At 26.0% G+C, this 25,673-nt stretch overlaps 4 protein-coding genes across 6 annotated transcripts; 2 read left to right on the forward strand and 2 right to left on the reverse strand.

Moving 5' to 3' along the window:
* Positions 1–797: 797 nt before the first annotated feature.
* Positions 798–2,957, reverse strand: Bma-cav-1 (Uncharacterized protein; the record flags this gene model as incomplete). Its single annotated transcript, XM_001898668.1, has 3 exons — positions 798–899; positions 1,233–1,649; positions 2,709–2,957. 3 exons carry the CDS (start codon positions 2,955–2,957, stop codon positions 798–800), a joined length of 768 nt encoding a protein of 255 aa, XP_001898703.1.
* Positions 2,958–4,239: 1,282 nt separating this feature from the next.
* Positions 4,240–5,964, reverse strand: Bm6373 (Uncharacterized protein; the record flags this gene model as incomplete). Of its 2 annotated transcripts, XM_043074254.1 has the most annotated exons (4): positions 4,240–4,349; positions 4,485–4,632; positions 5,324–5,472; positions 5,895–5,964. In XM_043074254.1, 4 exons carry the CDS (start codon positions 5,962–5,964, stop codon positions 4,240–4,242), a joined length of 477 nt encoding a protein of 158 aa, XP_042930188.1. The 2 variants fall into 2 exon arrangements, with proteins under 2 accessions (XP_042930188.1, XP_001898702.2); XM_001898667.2 differs by lacking the exon at positions 5,895–5,964 and having other exon boundaries at positions 5,324–5,449.
* A 7,914-nt stretch (positions 5,965–13,878) lies between these two features.
* Bma-snf-11 (Uncharacterized protein) lies at positions 13,879–19,449 on the forward strand (the record flags this gene model as incomplete). Of its 2 annotated transcripts, none has more annotated exons than XM_043074255.1 (14): positions 13,879–14,017; positions 14,636–14,766; positions 14,862–14,998; positions 15,234–15,318; positions 15,567–15,688; positions 15,799–15,931; positions 16,137–16,375; positions 16,461–16,572; positions 16,836–16,961; positions 17,477–17,617; positions 17,961–18,063; positions 18,504–18,604; positions 18,959–19,132; positions 19,366–19,449. In XM_043074255.1, 14 exons carry the CDS (start codon positions 13,879–13,881, stop codon positions 19,447–19,449), a joined length of 1,827 nt encoding a protein of 608 aa, XP_042930189.1. The 2 variants fall into 2 exon arrangements, with proteins under 2 accessions (XP_042930189.1, XP_042930190.1); XM_043074256.1 differs by having other exon boundaries at positions 17,982–18,063.
* A 3,922-nt stretch (positions 19,450–23,371) lies between these two features.
* On the forward strand, positions 23,372–24,833 carry Bm4900 (Uncharacterized protein; the record flags this gene model as incomplete). Its single annotated transcript, XM_043074257.1, has 2 exons — positions 23,372–23,473; positions 24,639–24,833. 2 exons carry the CDS (start codon positions 23,372–23,374, stop codon positions 24,831–24,833), a joined length of 297 nt encoding a protein of 98 aa, XP_042930191.1.
* Between the last annotated feature and the right edge of the window lie 840 nt (positions 24,834–25,673).

Genomic DNA, 25,673 nt, shown 5'->3' on the forward strand with positions numbered 1-25,673 from the left:
TAAGTATAAGTATAGTGATGGATTTCACCCTGGATTTTCTGTGTCTTCCTCTTCTTTTGTATCAATGTGGTGGACTGGATGACTCACTACGATGAGCTTATGTTTATCCCTACATTTTCCTTGTGTACAATATATCTTTAACATACTGTGTAAGCTTTATGCATAATTGATTGTAGCATCATTGAATGGACACCATCGAATTTCTCATCACCAGAGGTACACATCATTTTACAATAGTATTTGTTTTTTTCAGGAGGTTAATTTTACATCTGTTTTACATTTTATTCCTTCACGATATAATGTGGTTTAATTATATTATTAATACTTTGATAATGAACCTGGTAAACCTGTATTGTCTATTTTCGGTATTTATTTTAAATCCATGTTCGACGTTAGTGCATTCAGATAATTATTTTTGAGTGAAAACAATTACTGATTTTTTTAGATCAAAGTAATCCGAACTCATAACTCTACTTATCATCTAAATTGAATTATTATTTGAAATTTTGTGTTGGTTGGGTCATTTCGATTATATTTTAAATAGGGGTTGTTACATATAGGCGTGTATTTATGTATGTATGTTTGTGTATTCTTTTCTGACGCTAACTATCAAAATGTTTATTCAAAACATTTTATAAGAAGTAAAAAAGAGCTGAGAACAGGAAAGAATATTTGGAGAAATATTTCATGGAGATGCAGAACTTGATAACAAACTTAAATTTTCATATAAATTAATTGAGGTAAATATGTTCTTTTTGTTGAATGAACGAATGAAACAAATCAATGAACTATGTGATTTAAGCATCCAGTACAATTGCATTTTTTTCATCTTTTTTTCTTTCACAGCAGACTGCTTTGGTAATTGGGTTCAGAAATCTGCATATGACGAAGTCCCAGCACTGAAAAATCCATATATCATCAGTTAGTAATTTAAACTATTCATGTTATTCGGCAACTTAAACAAAACTCTTCCCGTACTCACATATCGACCGAGCTGTAATAATTACAGTCTTTAATTACTTCAAACATTAGATTTCAATTCAGTTCTCACCAAAAAATCATCTTTCATAAGTCTTCCGAAAGAATTTTATGATTTGAGATCATCAAACAATGCTTTTAATCAATAATTAGCTAACTAAAAGTATTATATTGTATCGAAAAAATTTTCTTTAAGAAATAAAAATTCCTTGTCCATGAAATTGCATGGGAAAAAGCAATAAATAAATTGAAACCTTAGAAAAAGCATTCAGTGGTATCGTAAGTAATACTCCAAGTGGTGTACATAAGAAAACGCTAATTACTGCGAAAACCGCAAACAGAATACCGAAAAATACTGCGAATGGTATTGCAATAAAAGCAGCCAGTAATTTGTAGATTGAAACACTTGTAGCCGTGAAGACCCGATTGGTTACAAGCCAAGTCCAATTGAATGAATGGCTTCCATCCGGTTCCGCGAATACTTCACCAAAATTCATGATAATATGATTATTGAGACCTTTATCATCACGATTCTCGAGATCCAATCCAATTGACATTCTCAACTTTTTTGTTTCATCCTTCTCTCTTTCAAAATTATATGATCGAGGACTTTTTCGTTGCCAAATTCTACATATCTTTTTACGTTCCTTCTTATCAACATCATTCTCTTTCTGAACAAAAAAAAGAAAAAAATTAGATAAGAGATCCAAATTTGAAACACATGAAATAAAGACAATCTTCCGTTCAAGATTTCTAAAGATGATCAACCGGAAAAGGAGGAAAAAAATCAATTTATCAATAGAAAATTTGATAAAATCCTTAAATTCATACACTCAAATACTTAATGAATATATAACTGTTGAGTGTTTCTATATTTTACATTAAAAAAAAAGAGAAGAAAATCATCTAAAACATTAAATAAAAAGTGGATGAAAATTTATTTTTGCATTTTTTCCTTGATTTTTTGACTTTCATTTTGTTACCACTCATAATTTTAACATACATTTTAATTTAATTTCTCTTACAATAAATAGTCCATTTCTCAGCAACTATATGAAGTGCTTTAGTGACAGCTTCTTCAAAGAGTTTAATAATTCAAATAGATCGTTTTGAAATGAAACATATTTCAATGTCCGAAATTATTTTAGGATAAGCCATTTTAAAAGTTTTTTCTTTTACCGCTCTGACGACTGCAAGCCAGATTAAAATAAATAAATAAAATAAAGAAAATAATTAATAAAATGCAACTTAAAAAAAAAAATTAACAAAATTAATAAAATCGAAGACGACTTTCAAAAATTATGAAAAAAAGGGAACAGGTGAGGATGTGCTGGTCAACAGGATAGCAATCACAACAGTAAGAGATCTTTGAAGAAAAAAAACTTTAAATTTTCAGTTGATAAAAAAACATCGCAAACAATTGTATAAATGATTGCTGATACTGATGATGATTTTCTATTATGTTAGTTTCATAAAAAGACACATTAGAAAGATAGCCACCTTGATTTCAAAAGAAATTATTCAAAAGAACTCGAAAGATTTATAACTATTTTTTTCATTAAAAGCTGAAATGTGGTATAAGAGCTACTGATTTATATAAATAAGGAATAAATGACAAAATTTATTATGTTTAATTATTTGATAAAGAATCAATACACAAAAAAAAATTTAATTTATCAAGATAAACCAAATTCACATTTGTTAAAAATGATGTAATTTTGAAAGGTTACCTTTGCTGAATTAGTTTCTACCTTCAGCTTCTCCGGATCAGTGTCCGATTTCAGTAGCACCTGTTCAGGTTGAATTTCCTGTCTTCGATCAGACATCCTTTTCTTACTAATTTTATATTGCTGGTTAAGGGATGAATAAAGTGTGCTGTTGGAGCAGTAATTGATTAGCAACGGGTAACAGCAGTTCACAAAACCTAGCACTACCAAGCAGACTGCTATTGGGACGGAATTGTCTGCCCATAAGGCCATAAGGTCATTTCTCAGCAGATAGCGGCAAAGGGCGGACCTTCAGCGATGTCCATTTGATGACCTCCCTCATTTTCTGTAGTCCACTTGTTTATCAATATTCTCATGTTCTCTATTTCTTTATTTCATCTTTGATAGTGCTGTATTACCTCTTTTTTTATTGCCGTCACATTGTGGAACTAACTAGTTACCGAGCCTAACCTCCTCAACCTTTGACCCTTGGTGAGGTAACACAATAAAAAAGCGCGCCAATAACCATTCAAATGCTATTGTTGCTATCGTTAACGCTGCGCTGATTGCACCAGCGATATAAAATTAGTTTTGGGAAGATGAGATCATCATTTGCTCAAATTTGAAGTTAGAAGATGCAAAATTAATCATTTCTTATTTGAATTACATTTTATCATCAACAGAAACACTCTTATTTAGAAAAAAATTTTTCATCACTTATTAACATTCAGTAAATTGATGTTGAATTTTTTTCTCCTCAGCTTTATAATAAACAGATCAAATTGATGTATTGTTGAAAATTAAAAATTTAAAGAAAAAATAAAAATAAAGAATAAAAATTATCATGGATGCAAAGCGTAAGCAATGAATGTGTGATTCAAATTTTCAATGAATTAAGTTTATTAGTGAAAAAATATTTTATACCCCTTTACAATATATGAGTCTGAATCACTTCAAAAGATCGAATTTTACGACCAACTGAATATTTATTACTAATTTGAATTACTGCTTTAATTTAAAGCTCCATGCATAATTAGACATAAACTTGTTGGACTGTTTCAAATCTCATTTCAACACTGGGTACTAACTTCCTTATCTTCCCATTAATTCTTAGTTAACGAAAGCAAAAGCAGAAATCAAAGTTGCATGCTGCTGCAATGTGTAAGTAATGATATTTGATTAAATAAATGTTTCATTAACAAAATCTTTTTCTTCACGTTTTTTTTTTTCCACATAACTTGACAATTAACATAGACAACTGCACTTATTTAACAAATATAGTAAAGAAATTATGTAAACCATCCATCTGTTGGTTCATTTATATAAACGAATTCTGTTGACAAAAGACAATCTATAACTATACTTTACCTTAAATATTGTCATTTGTTGACTGATAATATCACATATATTCTGAAGTAACAATTCAAACACAGTAAATCCAATTGATAAAGTCATATTAGACTAAACTTCAGATATTTAATCAACTTCTTCAATTATTGCAGAATTAATATTTATTAGGATGATCAATAAAAAATAACAATTCATTCATAATTTTTCAGCCAAATGCAAAATGATTTCGTTGTCCGAGTAAAATGAGATAAGTCATTTTCCGTTTGATTACTTCTTCTTGTCGATTTAATATTTTTAAACTTTGTATATGTTCATCTGCAACATACGTAACAACTTACAGTAAAGAAGTAAAAAAAGATGCACTTTTCCAGTCTAATAATAATATGTGTCTAGGATAACTAATGACTAAAAAAGGTGAAAGTTAATTTGTTAGGAACAAAATGAACTTACAGTACACTTTACAATCAGATTTCCTCTTTGGCAAATAAATGTTTACATTTGGGACATAAATAAGCTGATTTACAGTCACTGACTCATAAAGTTCGCACGTGAAAATATCACGTCCACCAATTAATCCATAAACAACTGTTTTACATCTCTGAAATTGTCATTTGTTTAAGCTATGAGTCTAATTGATTCCATCACTTAGGAAGAGGCAATTATTATTTTCGTAAACAAATGATAAAATGAATATTCAATATCATTTTTATAGAAAAAAATTGAGAGAAATGAATAGAGAAATTTTGGGAATTGTGTGGTAGCTCTGTTTTTCGTTTCGAGTTTGAAACTTCATTAAAGTTTTGATTCACTGATTTAAAATGTAATCATAAATTTCATTTAAAATTTTTGCTTTTTTACAGTCAGAACGAGATAGAAAAGACTCAAAATCAAAATTATAAAAATCATAAGCTATTAAATAAATTCTGATCACTTCTCGTCATAGTTTGGTCAGCCAATATTAAATTTTTTAAAATTAATGTAAATTACTGATCTATGTTATGGTCAATATCATTTATTCATTTTTAATAATTTTGATATTATTCTTTCAGGTTATCATAATTTATAAAAACAAGATATGAAATATTTATCAGTTTTTTAGTTTATTTCGTTATGTTATCAAATAATTATTTATGAACAAGCATAATGGTGTTAAGTATTTGAAATCCCAAAATTATTTTAGATCTCAATTTTATTTGATGAAAATTATAATCAAATTAGTAAGCTTTAAGCAATTCAATAAAAGCATTTAGTTGCAACAAAATTTCTAAAAAGAAATCTTAAACACTTACTGTATCTTTAAGACAAGTAACCAAGCATTGATCCTCCGTACTACTGTAACTATCATTTGCAACTCCATACGGTTTAAGGGAAATTGGCATATCACGATCTGTATATTCCACGAAACATTTACACATCACACATGGATTTCCAAAATGGTCTGGAATTTCATCAAAATTCAACTTTTTAAATTTTTCTGAATTTTTTCAGGAAAAAAATTTTTCGTAAATACTTATGAAAAAAAAAAAAATAATCCATGATGATAACCAAGAACGTTTGAAGTTTTAATATCATTATAATTTCGCTAAAAGTAAAAAGCAAATATGGACCAAAAAAAAGAAAAAATAGCCTTTCCAGATCTATCACAGATATTTCAAATCACCTATTTTGAATTTTAATTTAACTTTTATTCAGCTTAGTAACTTAATGAAACCTGTTATCCACTACGAATGCAGTTTACACTTATTTTATGAAACTCCCTCTCTCTCTCTCTTTCACATGCTTATTTTTTTGCTAGTTTGAAGTAATTAATTATTGGAATAAACCAATAAAAAGAAGGAAAAAGGAAAGAAAGAAACAAACTTGGTCGATTATAGGCTTCGATAATCCTAAAAAAGACCCCAATAAGAATAAGAAAACTGAAAGCAATCATTGAACGGATCGACAAAAATGACAGCGGTTGTCTTTGATATTGCCATTCTTTTGTGTTAACAAAATATAGGTCAGCAATATATGGAAAGGTCAAAAATGGGTCATACAATTCCCTTGCGAGCGCAAAACATTAAATTTTCCCACTTATCTTTTATAACACTGATATAACTTTTATCGCATCAATTGTCTATCAATGGAACAAACAGAAATTCTCAGTTTCTTTCTCTTGTGTCACTTTGCTTAATGATCAAATCATTCATCAATCTTTCGATTTCATTATATATGAGAAAATAAGCAAATAAATTGATATAAATTATCGTTTGTATATAGATTATATAGCCTTTTTCGAAAAAAAAAGTTGAAAGTTTTAAAAAGTCGAAATATTTTTTGAATATCATTGGTGTGTTTTTAATTCAACATTAACACTATGCAACTTATATTTAAAATTTTAGAACATTTAATCGAGAAATGTCAAAGCAATACAAAAAAATAAAAGTAAAAGAAGAAAAAATAGATAAGAAAGTGAAAAGATGGATTTGAGTAATAAATCGCCCAGCTAAATAATTATTTCAGTGATCAGATTTTTTATTTGAAAACAACGAAATAATCTTTGAAATTTGATCTTCAAAATATTTTTTGAAATATAACCATTTTAATTTGTAATTAATGATTTCATCTGTCTATGTACATGAAACTTCTAGAATGCGGAAAACTGATAATTCCTTTGGTCAATGAAAATTGTGGAAAAACAAACAACTTTGTGAGTAGTACAGATAATATGACCTTTATACATTGATTGTTTACCTGTTTAATATGGAAATTGTTATCGAAAAAAAAAATAATGAAACGACAAAAATATTTTGGAGAGTAAATTACAACACATTATTTTTCATTAAATGTTGATTAGTAATGTGTATTAAATAATGATAATTGATTTAAATTTAAGAAAAAAGAAGAAAAATCTGGTTGATTTAATAATAGACAATATCCTTTTATCATATTCAAAGGGTATTCAAACAGATTGAAAGCACACTTCTAACTCGCATGACATATTTAGTCCTATACTTCTGTTTTAAATTCTACTCTAATCATTTTAATTAATCTTAAAAACTTCTCTTTCAATATTTGCATACTCAGTCCAGAAAAAATTTCCGAAACAAAAAAGCACCAACAAAACAAATAAAAAAACAAAAAAAAAAAAAAAAAACGGGTCTTTGAACTAATTTTCTTTCCTTTTCTTTTATCAACTAAGTCGGTTAATTTAATATCTTAACATTGTTTTTATTTCAATAATTATAAATAATTGATTTATTTTATTTCATTTTACTCTTTTTTCCTCTTTTTTTTCTTTTTTTTTTTTTGTATAACTATATGTAAGAGAAAATCTGCGACATTGGAGAAACGTAAAGCTTTTTTTCATTTCTTCCATTAATCTTATATTCCTTGTCATATACTTAAATATATCTCAAATCATTAATTCAAGAGCTTTATCGTAGTCGAATTACTTTTTTTTTCGTATTTCTTCATGGCAAATCTTTATCTGTAATCAAAAAATAATCAAAAAATTTGTTCCTTAATCCTTTTAATTTAATACTTGGAAATGACAACAAATACATATATGAGCATTATAGTAGGTTTTTTTTTTTTTTCTAACTTATGATTTTTTTGAAATTTAATCATATTTGAAGATCTGTTTTACACATTTACTTTAAAAAGAGAAAAAAATAAAAAAACTGTTAAAATTTGTTTCAGTGATGGAAAATTTATACTGATAGAAGTGTGGTTATAATATGACGTTTAATAATTCGACATTGGTTAAACAACCGTAGTCTTCACGAAATATTTTTAAGAAAAGATCAAAGGACAGGAATGAATCGGTTACTTAATTTATGAGGAAGCCTTTTCTCAAGAAGTTGTTGGACTTGGTTGCTACTCCGTTGTTAAATAGCAATTGGGTTCAACAAATTTCTCCAAATTGTTTATTAATTCTTTCAAATAAAAATAGAAATAAAAAATAAAAAGACTTTGTTTTGCTATTACATTTCCAAGAAAAATAATGGATGTTTTAAAAACATCTATTTATCATATAAATTTAGTATATCGAATCAATAAAATGATATATTTACTCTATATTTATTCATTTTATTACTTGTTTTTTTACAATATCTATCTTTTCAATTATAATTTCTTCTTAATCAATCTAACTAATAATACGTTAATTATTAGCGCACTAAGCCATTTGTTTTCATTAACCGGTACTTTGAATAATATGAAATTAAGCAAAAATGAAAAAGTATAAAAATTAGATCAGAAAAAAAAAAAACACAAGTTTTAATTTTATGTGAAACATAATTTTGCGGTACAAAAGTAAAAGTAACTGATATCCACATACTTTGATAATATCTGATTCATTTATCACAGCATCCATTTGAATACTTTTAAATAGTTACAGAAATATTTAATTATTTCATTTTCATTCTGTTCTGTTGTTTTTTCCTTTTTTTTTTTCCTCCTTTTCTTGTTATTTATTTTGTTATACGTAAATTTAACAGCAATTATTTGTTGTTTTTAACACATAACATAGCATTAAAATAATGTCAATAATCAAAAAGAATGATTTAATGGTTTACATTGTAAATCTCTTTCAGGAAACCTTTATGTGATTATTTCCGATCATACAGTTAGTTTATACTATTATCTGATGACGCGTTACTTTAACATAAAAAGAAGTTGTTTGCACAAAATATCAATTTCTACGTAATTTTAATATTTTTCTTTAATCTCAACAATACTTTTAATGTTTGTTTAAATTTCATTATGAAATTTGGTATCAGCTATGCTTAATATTTTGTTGACTAGTTAAGTCAAAGGTTAAATACTGCGCAGATGCATATCTATTATTACCATAACTGATCACTTGTAGTGATGATTGATTGATTTATTTGCTGACGGATAAGATTTACGATATACATTATATTCTATCAGTATTTCAGCCACTATACTTATCTCAAATACGCAAGGTGTATTGTAAGTGAAGTGAAGTGTTTAAGAAAAAAAATAATTGTAAAAAATAGCTAATTAGTTAAATAAAAATCGAAAAGATGAATGACTGTGCAAAAAGTGTTTATAAATTAATGATAAGAATATTAATAATGGAATAAACTTACTTTGATAAGCTATGGAATCTTTTAAAAAAAGGTATATAATTGGACTAATATTAACAAAAGAAAGAAACAGCCAGAAAAAGTTGAACTAATTTAATAAAAAAATTAAGTTAAAAATATGATGAAATCATTTAATATACTACCATATTTTATTTGATTAGAAATGTTAGTGTAAGCAAGTTTCTGTGTCGATAAGATAGAATTATTTGATAGTTTGTGAAAATGATAAAAGTTTAAGCTTCCTAGTTACTTCGTTGAATAAAATTGAAGCAGTAAGGTGAATTTAAATTCTAATTTGAAATATTTCTGTAACTTGTTCAAGCGAGATGCGTATATCACAATAAATATTAGTAAATAAATATTTCTTAGAGTTCTAATGATGATTATAATAAATTACAAATGGTAACATGATAGCGATCCTGCGATGATAATGATGATTAATGATTATCGTCATTATCATAATAATGATAACGATAGTGCTGATAATGACAGTAACACCTATAACTGAAAATTTGCAGTACTATACGGATGGAAATTTTCCAATGTTGAATTTCGTAATCCGAAATTTTTTAAAAACATTTAATGAAATGATGTGAGCAATGAATTCTAGCATGAATTGTTTTATTCATTTTTTGCTTTTTCCACAAAATCATTAATTTTTATTTATTTCATAATAATTTTTTAAACTTATTTGAATCATACATATTTTGTTACACTCATTGTATGATTGCTAATCTTCTTTTCTTATTTCTCCTTTCTTCTACTTCTTCATTTTTTCTTTCTATTCTTCAAAGAATTTAGTTCGTATTACTTGAAATCATTATAAAAAAATTTGTTTAGATTTTCAAATAATTCAGTAGCTAGAAAAGTGTTAAATTTATATATATATATTTATATATAAGTAAATCTTCATCGATGATCTTGTTGGCCGAAAGGAATGGAAAGCACGAAAGGAATAAGAAAATATGCCTTTGAAGTGTTGTTTGATAAAGCAAAAGATGTCATCAAAGCTAAAAGATGGGACCTCATTCAAATCTTTCTGCAGTGCTCTTTTATGGGTTACATGAAACAATAATTAGTACTTCCAAAATAAAATTTCAACTTCATTCCTCACCCCCTCTCCGCCCCCTCTCATTTCATTCCTTTTTTCCTCATTTTTCCACTTCTCAGTCTACCAATATCCTTCAAATCTTACAAAATCCTTCAAATATATTCATTTTAACATCAACTTTCCCCCTCTCTCTCTCTCTCTTTTGTTTTTTGTTTTTATTTATTCTTAAATTCATTCTGTTTTTCTCTTTTTTATCTTACCATGCTCTTTTTTTTCTTTCGTTTTTTTAATGCTATTTAGTGGTGCTTAATATTCTACAAACTAAACTTTTCAAGAAGCTTTTTTTCTCCGTTTAGAATTGCAGAAAAATTCTTGTAAGCATCATTAAAAAATTTATAAAATTAGTGGTTTATTAGTTTTTTTCTTACTTTTTTTTCCTTTTTTTTTGAATATTGATGTTTTTAATTGAAAGTTTTTGTAGTTTAAATATCAGCTAAATCATTGTCATTACAAGCATTCATATTATATAATGTGGCAACGAGTACTTTTTTCATTTAATGATTATGTTATCATTGGTAATGCAGTATTGTAATTTATTATGCATGAAATTTCTAATTTTAACAAATCTTTGAATGTATACTTAATTAGGCGTATGATTTAATTTAGTGGATTGAATTGAAAATGTTATATTGCTTTCCATTCATCTATCTATCTATCTATCTATCTATATATATATATATATATATATATATATATATATGTATATATATATAGATGTTTTTTTCAGTAGAATTATAATGCAAGAAAATAAATTTTACTAAACTATTTGGTAGTATTTCAGTGTATTTTTGTTCATCAAATTGTTTTAAGCTATGATTTCTTTTTTTCAAAAAAAAAAAATTTGTTTCAGAAACAAAAGTTTGAAAAAGGTTGTTAAGAAATGAAACTCGTTTCATTTCTATTAATTATTAGATAAAAATTATTTTCTTTTATTTATTTATTTTTTTTTTTTTTAAATTAATAATCTAAAAATGAAATAAGAGAAAAAAGTTATATTAATATTTCAAATTTCAATGAATTCACAAGCAATGTTTTTTTTTTCTGTTTTGAATTTCTATACAATGATAATTGTTTGATAACAGTAATTGATTTATATTAGTTATTCTTATCATTATGTTAAAAATAATATTGTTTTGAAAAAATATGCTTTGTTATAAAAAAAAAAAAGATAAGAAAAAAACTAAATAATAAATTTACTCACTGAATTCTGAAGAAACACATGTGAAAAGCGAAAATTTTTCTTTTTTCTTTCCTTTTTATTTTTTATTTTGTTTTAAAGTCTTTCATATTACCATCCATTCCTTTCTGCATTATTCTAATAAAGAAAAAATAAAAACAAAATGAGCTATATCCCAGTTATTTTAATCTATAAATGATTTCTTCTTTCTTCTTTTATTTTAAATTTCATTTTCTCTATTGATGATTTCTTCTTGTTCAGATTTTTATAATTTCAAAAATAATTTGTGAATTTTTGCAAGATTTACAAATTATCCACTTTATCGTTTTTTAATTCGTTACTTGCTGAAAGCTTAATTTAAAATTGAAATTTTATAAGAAGAAGAAGATAAATGTGTTATTTCGATATAATGTTTTGATATTATGTATTACAATATTAAAAAAGAATTTATGCATAATAATTTACTATCAATCATTCTATTTTACTTTTACTTTGTTGAATGTCCCTTATTAAGAAAATAATCATTGCAAAATTTTCATTTTTTTTTTGAATTATTATATTATTTGGGTTTCTTATGAAGCTTTTCTATCAGGAAAATATTTTTTCCCCAGAGAATTTTTTTGAAATGTGATGACTCATGACAATTTTTTTCCTTTTTTTATTGATTAAACATTGAAAGTATTGAAATTTCCATTCTCTAACTATTGTCACTATTACAACAAATTTTGATGAATTTTGTGATCCGAAATGTCTAAACAATTCACTTTCATATAATTCAATAATAAAAGGAATGATGAAAAAAAATTAGAGAAAATTAAGAGGTGATCAGGTTTTAAGAGAAAGAATTGGAAGAAATTCAAAAAGTTTATGTTTATTAAAAACTGATATTAGAAATTAATGCCTAGAAAGCATTAATTAACATTTGTTAATCCATTCAAAATACATTATTAGAAAAAAGTAAAAGCTGAAATAAAAAGATCAAAAAAAAAAAACACCAAAGTTCATATAACTACTAATTAATTTTGTTATATTGTTATGCTCTCAAAATCATTTCAGGAAAACTTTTTTCTAGCATGCACTCAGGAATTCTGGATTTCTTTTTCCCTATTTTCCTCTTCTTTTTCTTCATAACGTCATCTTTTTTGAATGTTTTCTTACATCCTCCCGATTTTTAATGCAGAATTGCAAAATTGTCAAATCAGAGAAAGTGGAAGAGATCTCGTCAACTTAGTTAATTCAACCATATTTCATCATTCATTTGAAATTTTGCTAATTCTTATGGCATTCAGAATGATCTTTTCTCATTTTAATTGTAATAAATAGTAAAAAAAAAAAAAAAAAAAAAACGATGACTAAAATGCTGAAATATATGATATGTCGAACAAAATTTTTGTTGATGTTGATGAAAACTTCTTGTCTTTTTATATCATCTCAGTTGTAAGCTTTTTGTTACAAAATTTCAAATTTCAAATTCAATTTCATCATGCAATTTGAATATGCTATGCAATTAAAAGCTTCAACAACATTTTTAATTTCTATTTACTGAATTAATTAGTATCCATTGAACTGATTAATGAGTGATTTAACTAACAAAAACATAACAAACATATCATTATGCTTCATCACATTTGCCCTAACATTTTTTCTTTTTTTTGAATGATTAATAAATTGGATTTGAAGCATTCATTTATTAATTTAATGGTAACATAACTGAAAATTTCGTTATGAAACAGCATTTGCGTGATTTGTTAAATTATTATAATATATTGGATAGCATTGATAATAAGTTAGCAGAATAATTTATGGATTTTCGAATCTAAAAATAAATCAAGCTTTTGCTTCCCCAGTTCATTTTTATGTTTTGCTCATTTGTTTAATTTTCTAATGTTTTTCTAATGCTAATATTTTACTTCAGTAAAAAAGGTTTTTTTTGTCTTTCTTTTTCAGAAGCAGTAAAAAGAACAAAAAAATATTTTGAAATCCAGAAAAAAATAAAAAAACAAAAATATCTTATATTTTAATGTACGATTTATCTGTTATTTATTTTTCTTTTTCTTTTTTCTTCATACAAATCAACAAACAAATTGTCGTTCCTTTCATAATTAAACAATAGTTATTAATGAAAATAAAAAGAAAGAGTGAAGTTTTATTCTTTCTAAAATAATGAAATAAATCAATAAATAGTGAAAGTAATTTCCCTCACCAAAAAAAAAGAAGTAAAAAACTTTTTAAAGTTTATATTATTATAGAAATTTGATTTTATATTTAATCAGTAAATATATGTTATTTCGGAATACTTTTTAATTAGTAAAGTAATCTATGAAGTAAGTAATATGTTATTATTTTGAAAGAGATAACTGGCAGGAAAAGTTCAACTCAAAAATGAAATCATCATTCATTATAGCATTAAACGATGACAACTTTTAAACAGTGGTTGTACTGATCCGGAAAGACAATAACTCTATGGATCAGCGGTATAATTCATTACTGCCAAGAGAACAATGGTCCTCTTCTACCGATTTTATAATGTCCTGTATCGGATATGCCATTGGTCTCGGTAATGTCTGGCGATTTCCATATTTATGCTATCAAAATGGTGGTGGTCCGTTTTTTTCTGTTTTTTTTTTTTTTTTATCTATTATATTCGTATAAAATCTTACAATTACATTTCACAAATGGAAATCAACTGTTAAAACTTTGAAAAAACTCAGATTCACTGTTGTTAGTGCGATTGATAACTGTTTAATGATAGCGTATTTACATGGCACTAATAGATGGAATGATTGAAATGCATATCCAATAAAGCATAAAGCATCAAATCAATGAGATCTGTTTTATCAGATCAGAGATATAAAGAACACTAAATTCAAGACCAGTAAAAAATTTTAATTCTGCAAAATAATATGTATTATTGATCAAGCAGTCATCCGTCAGGAATGTTAAGGAAACTAACACAATTTTAAATTTCTGCTTAACTTTGTTTATTGCCAAGTTAAATAGAAGAAGAAAAAAGGAAATGTTAAATCAAATAATTCAATTAAAAGGTAAAAAACGCCTATTTATATATGTAGAACAACTGAATTTAAAATTATTTATTTTTTATTGAGCAACTAAACTAAAAGATCAAAATTATTTTAAATAACCGATAAGAATTGCAATTATTCTTTGCTAGAATATTATCTATTTTCTTTTTTTTTTCCTATTAATTTTGAACTTTTAGGAGCATTTTTAATACCATATGTGATTTCTCTTATATTTTGTGGTGCACCCCTTTTCATATTGGAAACAACATGGGGACAGCTATTGAGTATTGGTGGACTCGGAATGTTTAAAATTTGTCCAATTTTCAAAGTAATGATTTTTACCTTTAGTCTGAAATTTTTATATATTTAACTTTTGTCATTAATTGAATTTTTTTCTTATCATTAATATAACATATTTAATAGGGTGTTGGAATAGCCGCTGCAGTGATGGCATTTTGGCTGAACATTTATTACATTGTAGTTCTAAGTTGGGCAATGTGCTATCTATGGGAATCAATTCGATTGGATTCAAATGTTCCATGGCGAAATTGTGATCATCAGTAAATTAAACTGATAACATTTTCTCAATTTCTTTTTTTGTCTCAAAAATTTTTATTCGAATATTTTTAGAAGGCAGAAATTATTAATATTATTTTCTCAATTTGTAATACAAATAATGGTTATAAAAATGTTGGAGTAATAAAATTGATTGGAAAGTTAAATTATTTGGTTGACAAACTTGTAAGAATTCAATTAGTGACTTAAAATTGATAAAATGAATTGACAAAATTTCAGGTGGAACACTCCTCGATGTCGCAGTGAATACGAACCACTAACTTGTGATAATAACAGAACAATTGCGAAGTATTTCAATGTGCAGGTTCAATAAAAACGATGTCTTTTTTCCTATATTACTTCCTATTAATTTTGAGATTTTGGGTAAATAGATACTAAGGAATATTCAAAGAAAAGAAGAAGAAGGAAAAAAAAAAGAATATCCTAAGAAAAAGTTTTGTGTGAAAAAAAAAAAAAAAAAAAATTGAAGAAGAAAAATTCCTAAAACAGAATTGTGAAATTCGATAAATGACTTAAAATGAAAATTTATGTAAAAAATTTGACATTTTTAAGATATTAACAAATGATCATTTGAATGAATACCGTAAACAATTCTTCGTTGGTTCAAAATCAAATTGGACTATTTGTGGTGGAAATGATTTGAATGTACAATCACCTGTCAAAGAATTTTGGAAGTTTGCTTACACTTCATTAAATTAAATAAATGTCTTTTTCATTGCTCTTTTTTATACAGTAGTCCTTATACCAAATTTTATTTCAAGAAAAGAAATAAAATGTGTTTCAGCTATCAAGTGCTTGGTATCAGTTCGGGAATCGAGGAACCAGGAGGATTACGTTGGGATCTTGCATTCTTTTTATTAATCGCTTGGACAATATGCTATCTGTGCATCTTCAAGGGTGTTCGATGGACCGGAAAAGTTCATTTCATTAAATTAAACTTAAGAATTTCTTTTCTTTTCTGTTCCTTACCGAATGTAATAACTCGTTATGCATCAGAATTTACTACATTGCCATAGACAAAAAGATAATGGTGAATGTATTATAATCTAAATAATGCAGCGGAAACTTTAAATTATTATTGTTGTATGATAAATGATAAGTTATCAATGCTGTTAGTTGCAGATTGTTTATCTCACTGCATCATTTCCATATATAATGCTTATTTGTTTGTTGATACGTGGATTAACATTGCCAGGAGCAAGTTTGGGTCTCGAATTCTATTTGAAACCAAATTTTGAGAAGCTTTTTGAGAGTAAAGTATGGGTGGATGCAGTAACACAAGTTTTCTTCTCGTATGGCCTTGGCCTAGGCGCTCTTGTTGCACTTGGTAGTTACAATTCGTATCATAATAACATCTACAGGTAAATAAATATGCAATCTTTATTGTAGCATTATTGTTAAATTAACATTTTTGACAAAATAAAAAAATTTTTATGAAATTTACAGGCAAGCATTGACAATATGCTTTGTGAATAGTGCTACAAGCGTTTTTGCTGGTTTCGTCATCTTTTCATTCATTGGCTTTATGGCTGTTGAACAAGGCAAACCTGTTGATGAGGCAAATATTAAAATCTTATTTAACTTATAAATTTAGCTAAAATTTAGTGAAAATTTATTAATTAAGACTTTTGCTTCAATAACTGATAAATGGTAAATAATAAGCAAAAAGAATTTTCACTGGAAAATTTTTAATGAATTTTGAAAGTTTATATCTTAAATGGATTCAAAGTTTAATTGAACTTAAAAACTTTAGCTTTTGATTAATCCTAAAAGTTAAATTTTACAAGATTTTGTGAAATTTTTGAGCAAAAATGCTTTTAGGTAGCACAGTCTGGTCCAGGTCTCCTTTTTCTGGCTTATCCATCTGGAATCTTACAGCTACCATATACAAATGTTTGGTCAATCCTGTTCTTTACAATGGTTTTATTCTTGGGCATTGATTCACAAGCAAGTTTTTTTCTTTTTTTTGTAGCAATTTAATTTAACAGCTACTATATCAGAAATAGAATCAAATCATTTGCAAAGGCAGCTTTTTCACTTGCACTATTTTTTATAAAAAACTAATTAATTTTACTTATTTCTGGGACAGATGGTTACTATATTTAGTAATTTAATATATATTTCATTCAATATTTAATATTTAATATATATTTCATTTAATATTTAATATTTAATACTATATTTAGTAATTTAATATATTTCATTTAATTAATAACCATTTAATATTTCATCACGCACTATATTTATGCTTATTTTATTTATAATTACTTTTCATTGAATCATCTAATTCAGTGTTTAAATTTGTTAATAAAATCTTCTGTTCAAATTTAATAAAAGAAAAAAGTAGGTGTCATTTTTCTTTTTTTTTGATGGTCGTTTTTTAACAAAATGTATATTTTCAAGAATTTATAGCGCAAGTGTCGCAGCTATGTGTGCATGAGATGAATAAATTTTATATTTAGTTTTGTACTATGGAAGGTTTTTTTACGGCAGTGATTGATGAGTTTCCGCATCTGATACACGGCAAGAAGTATGGCCGTGAATTTTTCGTACTCGGAATTTGCATTATAAGCTACTTATGTGGCTTAAGTACTGTTACAAAAGTAAGTTTAGCCTAAAAAGTCTGAGATATTTCAAAAAAAAAGTGTATAGATTTGCTTATTCTTTCACAAAAATATAGGAATCAAATTAATTTATTTAAGATATAAATTGATTTTTATTGGTATATCACTGATATTAGTTTTTTTTTTTATGTAATTCTTTCAAAGATAAAAAAAAGTTTGAAAAAATGCTTGCAGGAATGAAACGATATTGATGTTTGTGATTATTTGCACATTTTATGACAGTAAAATCAAATTATCAGATTCAATTAAAGATTAAAAAAGTGTTTAATCAGAACTTCCCTTCTAATTATCTATTTATTTGTTAGAATTCGAAAATTTTCAGGGCGGTTTTTATGTATTTCAGTTGTTTGATTTTTATGCAGCATCCGGTTGGGCGCTTCTATGGCTTCTATTTTTCGAATGTATTGCCATTTCTTGGTCTGTTGGTACGTATTAGCTCTCCATTATTTTAAAAACTTAGTGAATGAAGTTGGTCTAGTTAATGAATAGTAAATAGGTATGGCCAATATATTTTCAGTACTTCGCAGATAAGTTTAACCAGTACATTTTTAGTAATTTGCAGATAACAGTAATTCTGTAATCAAAAAGCACACTAGAAAATCAAAAATTAAATTTCAGTGATTTTTGGCTTACTTAATGCAAAAAGATTTAATTCACAAATTCTGAAATTAAGATGAGGTCAAGGGCCCTTTTTTTCTACTAAAAGCTCTAGGTGCAATTTATATCAGTTCCTATATATTCTCTTCATTCCAGGGCATATCAAATTATCATATTTTTCATCAAAATTGAATCGTAAAGCTATTTTATCACTATGCAAAATGAAAGTGTATCGAGACTTAATTTATCCAGACTTCGTTTCTTTTAGGTATCGATCAGTGGTATGAATATATCAGATCAATGGTAGGTTATTATCCGAGTCGATGGTGGAAATTTTGTTGGGTTTTTGCAACTCCCGTTGTGTGTATGGTTAGTATTGTTTTGCGTCTGCCAATGCGGAATACAATTTTAAATTTTATTCTAAATGTCCTAAATTTCATCAATCATTAATTGATCGTAATATATTAAAATTTTTTATCGAAATTGAGTTATAAAGCTATATAATCACAAATGGCTATCTTGTAAGATTGTCATTTTTAAAAAGATTATATAGCTGAGATTTATTGGGTAATTGTAACTAGGATTTGTAATTGATTGATATTTAGGTCTTCAGCTTATCTATTTAATAGATTATTTTGTTTCAGTCAATTTATCCGAATCGATTAATGGAAGGTAGTCTATCATATATCATAAGATTTAATTTTAAAATCATATCGTTTGCAGAGTGTAATGCTTTTTGGATTAGCAAAATATGAACCACTGCGAATAGATGCATACAATTATGATTACCCATTATGGGGACATATATTTGGATGGTTTCTTTCCCTTTCATCCATGCTTTGCATTCCGGTTTACGGCATCTATTTATGGACTATAACCGATGGAACTACTTCACAAGTACATTCTGTCATATCACATTTACTCGCTAGCTTTATCAGTATCTTCAGCTTTTTCAAGCTGTCTTGCTATAGATTGTATAATCTATCTTTTCTAATTATATTTAAGCTTATAACTTTCATCTTTTCATCTATTAATAATACCTACTACTTGTCACTTATAAAGTAATTCATTACTTGTTTTATAATTATTATTTTGTTTTCTATGGTTTTAATGGGATTAATTTGTTTCAGAGAGTTAAAAAGCTATTTCGGCCAAAAATACAAATTGAATTAGATGGTAATGTTGGACAAGAACTAACGGAGCGTGAAGAGTAATTCTTATTGTTGAGAAAAATGATAACGTGTAATTTTCATTCTTTACGAACTTTTACTTCACTTCCAAATTAACACTTTAATAGCTTTTAGGAACTTGAAATAGAGTATCAGTTAAAGCTTTCAGCTATACTTAACTGATAACTAATTAGCATAATGATAAGATGCCATCAAATGTAAAACTTGGAGCAGAAAAAACGAAAACGAAGATACAAGAAGTAACATTTTTGAAATGGAAAGGACAAATGAAATGTTTGCATTTATTATCACATAGTTAATTGGTTGTTTCATTTTTTGCGATATGATCTTTATCTGAGGAAATTTCTCAGAAATCAAGTGAAAATTATTGTTATGAACAAATATTAAGTAATTCTTTTACAAAATTCAATTTTGATGCCTCAATGAATACGATTAATTAGCATTTTCACATATCCTGAATATGTTGCTTAGTTTATGCTATGTAAATGAACGATCAATTGTTTCAATCGATTAGTAGTACTTAGGTGGGTGTAATTAGCTGCCAAAAATTATTACTGAGAAGGGGAAAAAATGGAAAGAATGAATATTAATGTTATATGCATTGCACTTATAAGCATTAAACATTTAATTATGCAAATCAAATTTATGGAAACATTAAAGTTCAGTGATGGAAAATCTTCATTTTGGGGTGAATTCTTGAATGAAAAATAAAAATAAAGGATAGACTGCTTAACTGTATTTTCAACTGATCTTTGTAAAGATATGATTTATAATTTTTTAGAATTTCATTCGGCGTTTTTCACAAAAAATCCTTGATGAACAGTATTTCATTTGGTAGATTGAAGCTCTCATTTGATGATTTTTAGCTAGTTATAGTTAAATTTATGATAATTATTCAAGTTTGAACGTTATAATTATTCAAGTTTGAACCTTTATGAACATCGTTTTTTTGCTAGTCAATCGTATGCTAAATCTTCCACGCATTACTACTCGATGATTTCATAAACTATGCCGCATATCTACAATTAAACCATTTGGTGTCAAATTATCGATAATGTCACCTGAAGAAATACATTAGTCAAAAAAAATAAAATATACGAATTTAATATGAAAATAAAAACACTGTAACTTATTACATTATCAAGCAGTAGTACGACTTTTTCGGCGAATAACGATTAATTTTTGAATAGTAAAATTTTGGTCTTCTATATTGCTACTTCTGAGATCTGATTAAAGGAAAATTTCATTTCAATAGATCTGTAAAATTACCTTTTTATAATATGTTTATAATAAACAGTTACTCATTTAAAGTTTACATTTTTAAAATTAGACATGAGAGAATTTTTCTTTCTAGCTTACATAGATAATGTAAAATCCCAAGTTTACTTATTATTTAATTGGAATATTTTGAAATACATTAAACAAGATACTTCCATTGAAAAGATTGTTTAGTTGTAGTAAAGTAAGACAATGTTATTTTTCATTAATTTTTCAAGCGTTTATGTGACATAATCATTAAATGTTCATTACAACCAAATTCTCAATGAAAAAATTTTTATCGTCAAGAAAAGAATAGAGTCAAATTTTTTTAAAAGGAGATTTGACCCTAAGCGAAAAATATAAGAGCTGGAAAGGATATTTTTGGATTTTAGTCGAAATTATTTTTTTTTTTTTGGTTCTTAATAAAAGCTAAATAAGATCAAATGAATGAATATTTTCAATTATTATATTCCTATCTTTTTTGTTTTAACAAAAATTCTTTCAAAAGCTTGCGATATTAAATAATTGTTGTTTAGCTCTTGATTGCATTCCATCCCACTTCTTTTTCGTTCATTTTTCTTTCTTTTTAACTTCTATTTCACCTTTTTTTTAATGAAAAAATTTATTTCATCTTGTTAGAAAATAATTTAACTCCATAAAATTTTTCATTTCAAATATTTACAACAAATATTACTTCACATGAAAAAAAAAACGACTGAAAGATTAGTCTTTTTGTTCAAGTTTAATTTTAAAATTCAAAAAAATGATTCATTCATTATTTTTTTTCATGCTTACTATATATTCAATCACTTCTGTTCATTCTAAAAAAACAGTTTTTTTTCTTGATATGATTGATTATTGTCATGAAATAAACAAAAACTTGAAAATGCATAAACTTCCTCAATGATTTATCATTTTAACTTGTTTATAATTTGTGGCATATGTACATTCGATTAAACAAATTTTGCTAACTTTTACATATTTTGTTAAATAATTTGATGTATCACTAATAGAATATTCAAATAGTTGTTTATATTTATTTCTTTGTTTTTTTTTTCTTTTTTTTTAAACGAAAATGTAGCACTTAATAAGTATTACTGAGTGATTAATTAGTAATATCAAAATTAACTGGTAATACAATTTGAAATTAATTAACTGATTAATTTTGATTGATTTATAAAAAACAAATCATAACTTTCCTTCTTTAAAAAGAAATCTTTACAAATAAACATTTGTCGTAACTTGGAAAAACTTTTCAAAAAAAAAAAATGTCCGTTTGTAATTTTTTTTAAAACAAAAGTTACCTTTTGTTTGAAGAAAATAAAACATAAAATTGACGTATATATATAAGCAAATTAATACATACATATATATCCACGCAATTACTATGTCTCTTGTTTTTCACTCGTATTGGCGATTTTTTCATAATTAAAGTTAATTTTTAAAAATGCAAACAAATATGAATATAAATATAAATTAATGAATAATTGAATTTCTTTATTTCTTTTAACTTTGACAACTTTTTCCCATCTTTTTTACCTTTTTTTGATTTCACAAAAGTTTATGTCATATTTCAACTTTTACAGTCAAGTTATTTATTACTTACATGTAAGATACTATCATTTCCCTTTGCTTTTCGATTTTAAAAATTTTCGTTGTGATTTATAGAATGAATGAATTTAAAATGCATTGTCAATTTTTGAAGAAATTATGATAATTGTGCTAGTAAATTTGTACTTATTCCTAACAAAATTTATATTTTCGTTTTTCTCTTTTTTTAAATTTCTCATTCATACTCAATAAAATTGATCATCAGTTGACTGATCAAAATTATTTATTATAGTTTATTCAATCATATTAAACTTTTTTGTGTGTGAAAACCTTTTGTAAATAACTTATATTAAGCTATTAATACAAGTTGAATTCAAAAGTAAGGCAAAGGAAGCTAAAGCTTTGAAAATTGATACTAATGCTAAATTTCTTAAAATTTAATATCTCGATAAGAGATAAAGTTGTTCAAATTATAATTGTTTTTCAAATGAATCATTCTGTCTTCTCAAATACAAACTTCTATCTGTCCAAAACATTTATTCATTATTATTCAAATATTATGGCTTAGAATAAACTATTATGTGCGATGTGCACATATATATATATATATACACAAGAATGACCTGTATTAAAGAAGGCGAGAAAATAGAAAGAGGAAGATTATGGTTCAACAATTACCAGTCATGTCCATTGGCTCCTATGATAATTCGCTAATTTAAATTATTCAGCGTATAAATCAAAATCAGTAATTAAATTTGGCCAACAGTGATTTATATTTTTTTGTATTTTTGAAAGTTTGTATTTTGTATGTTAATATGTATATATATTTTACACTTTTAAATGTGTTTTACGTACGTATATTTACATTTATAATTTGTTTTTTTTTTTTTTTTTCTGATATTGAAAGTTCAGGAATTTTTGATTAATGATTCTAAATAACAACATATGAAGTTAAGTAATAAATTAATTTCATAAAACTTTTAGTTGCTGATGTTTCAATTAATAATACTCATAATTAATTAACAGTGTGATAATAAAAATGACAACTAAAATTAGTGATAACAGTAAACATTTCAAATGCTGTTTATTCAAGGGTTTCCACTAATCACAAAAATCAATCAATTTTCAGGTGATCATGCCATCACGAACATTGTTTTGCGGGAAATGTGAAGGTCATGGACGACAGATTGTGTTGAAAGGTAACGTTGGTCCATATAAGGACTGTCACTGCAAAACTGTAATTGTTATACCTACATTTGTAATAATTTAGCTATTCAATTTGAAATTTTTGAATTTTTAAATTCTTTCGATTTGTTTACAGTAATTCGCTCCTACGTAAGCGAATTAAGTTGATTTCAAATAAATTTCTATGAATTAAACAAAAAATTTTCTTATGTCAATTAGAAATATGTGACGAAATTATTTAACATATATATATTTTTTAAAGTAAGAGTATCATATAAACGAATCTTTTAAATGAAAAAAATTCTAACTTCGAATATTTTCTCTAAACATTAATTAAAGAAATTAATCACAAAAGATAAGCGTAGTAGTAAAGTAAATTCGATTAAGATATCATTAAATTTTTCCGGTCTGATAACTGTTAAGCCTCTTTTTTTTCTTTTGGGATGATTAAATAAAAATATAGTAGATCCAAATTTGTTTAAATTTTTTTTAATGTGCGTGCAAGCGCAATTATACGACGATATCGGTCACGCAGTAGTAATTGTAGTTTAGTGTTGAAACCAGTGCAATTCCAAAATGGCAATATTAGGCTACGTGTTTACCCGAAATTTATTGATGGTATAAAATTTTCAATAAAATGTCTATTTATTGAATCATTTTTTATATAAAATATTGCAAGTAAGAATACATATTTGATGTTAAAAAAAACCCGTCGAACAAATTTTTCAATGAATATTTAATCACTTGGTAATAAAATTATGATGTTCATATGATAAATATTTAGCACGAAGTGAAATGAACACATTCACTAAATTCAAATTTATTTAATTTAAAAATTAAATTTTTAAAAATTTTTTTTAAAATTACTTCAGATTGCGAATGTGTTTCAATTCCAACTGATTACATTAACAATAATTTAGTAAATAATCCATCGTATTTATGCAATTTTAATTTTCCACAATATATTCACAAAGAAATTCATCAACTATTCTTTTTCCTCATAAATTCGTATAAATTGTTATCATAGCATTTTCATCACTTATTAATTATTAAAGTAATAGTTTCAGTATTGAGGATAATAAAAAAAAAATACAAGTGATTTTTTTAACGTAATAATTATATTTAAACGAAATTTCAGCTCAGTAATTATGTGACAATTTGTCTTAGAAATTTATGTTTTAGAAATGTCTTAGAAAAACATTATGAAGGAATTATAGGAACTCAGTCAATCATCAGTTAGACAAAATGCTATTTACCGTTTTGATGAAACAATGTTGAATCCAGAAATGGCATTTATGGTTCAGGAATATGGCTGTTCGCAAAATACTATTTCAGATATATGCAATGCATCAATCCCTATTTGTCAACAACATGAGATATCTGATGTTCCAATAGACAATCGGTTGACCTGACTTACGGGCAGTAAGAAGCAAACTGCAAAATTATATTAGCGAACAATTCAATAGTAGTTGGCAAGGTCAGGAAAAGAATTCAGATTTGTTTTTAAATCAATTTCATTAAAAATCATTGAAAATCGTTGCATGCCAGAATTTGTTGCAATGATTCTAAATCAATGTGCTAATTCAAATTTATCCAATAGCCCAGTCCATATATAAGTATACTTTATGCATTGTAACAATTACTACTTTAAAGTGATAACAAGTCGCTTTGGTCAACTTTTTGACCACTATCTTCCATCATGTCTTGCTTTTCCACCTATTGCGCATTCCCTGAAATCTGAAGGAGCAGTAACTTATGCATTACACCAAAATAAGCCGCACGACAAGAAGATTGTTGACAAATCAGCTAAAGTAGTTGATAGGTGCAAAGAGACTTTCAAATCCAAACAAATACGCAGAAAGAAGAAATTTAGAAAATATAAAATGGATATTAAAAAACTGATAAATCTTGATGTTAGTACTGGATTTAATCTGGATAGCATAGATCGCAAAGGTATATTACTTGATTCGTCACTTTTTTTTCCAAATAAAATTCTAGCATACATTCAGCAATCAAATTTTAAAAGCTATTTAAAACTAATTTAACTTCTCTAATATGCAATTTAAATTGAATACTAAGTTACATATATATATATATATATATATATATATATATATATATATATATATATATATATATATATATATATATATATATATTATTATCATATCAGATCGGAAATAATGAATCATTTATGGAAATGAGGTCACGAACTTTGCAATGAACTGCAGAAGATATGCTCCGGTTATAAA

This window comes from Brugia malayi, assembly GCF_000002995.4.
Source record: "Brugia malayi strain FR3 genome assembly, contig: Bm_v4_ChrX_scaffold_001, whole genome shotgun sequence".
Taxonomy (NCBI): Eukaryota; Metazoa; Nematoda; class Chromadorea; order Rhabditida; family Onchocercidae; genus Brugia; species Brugia malayi.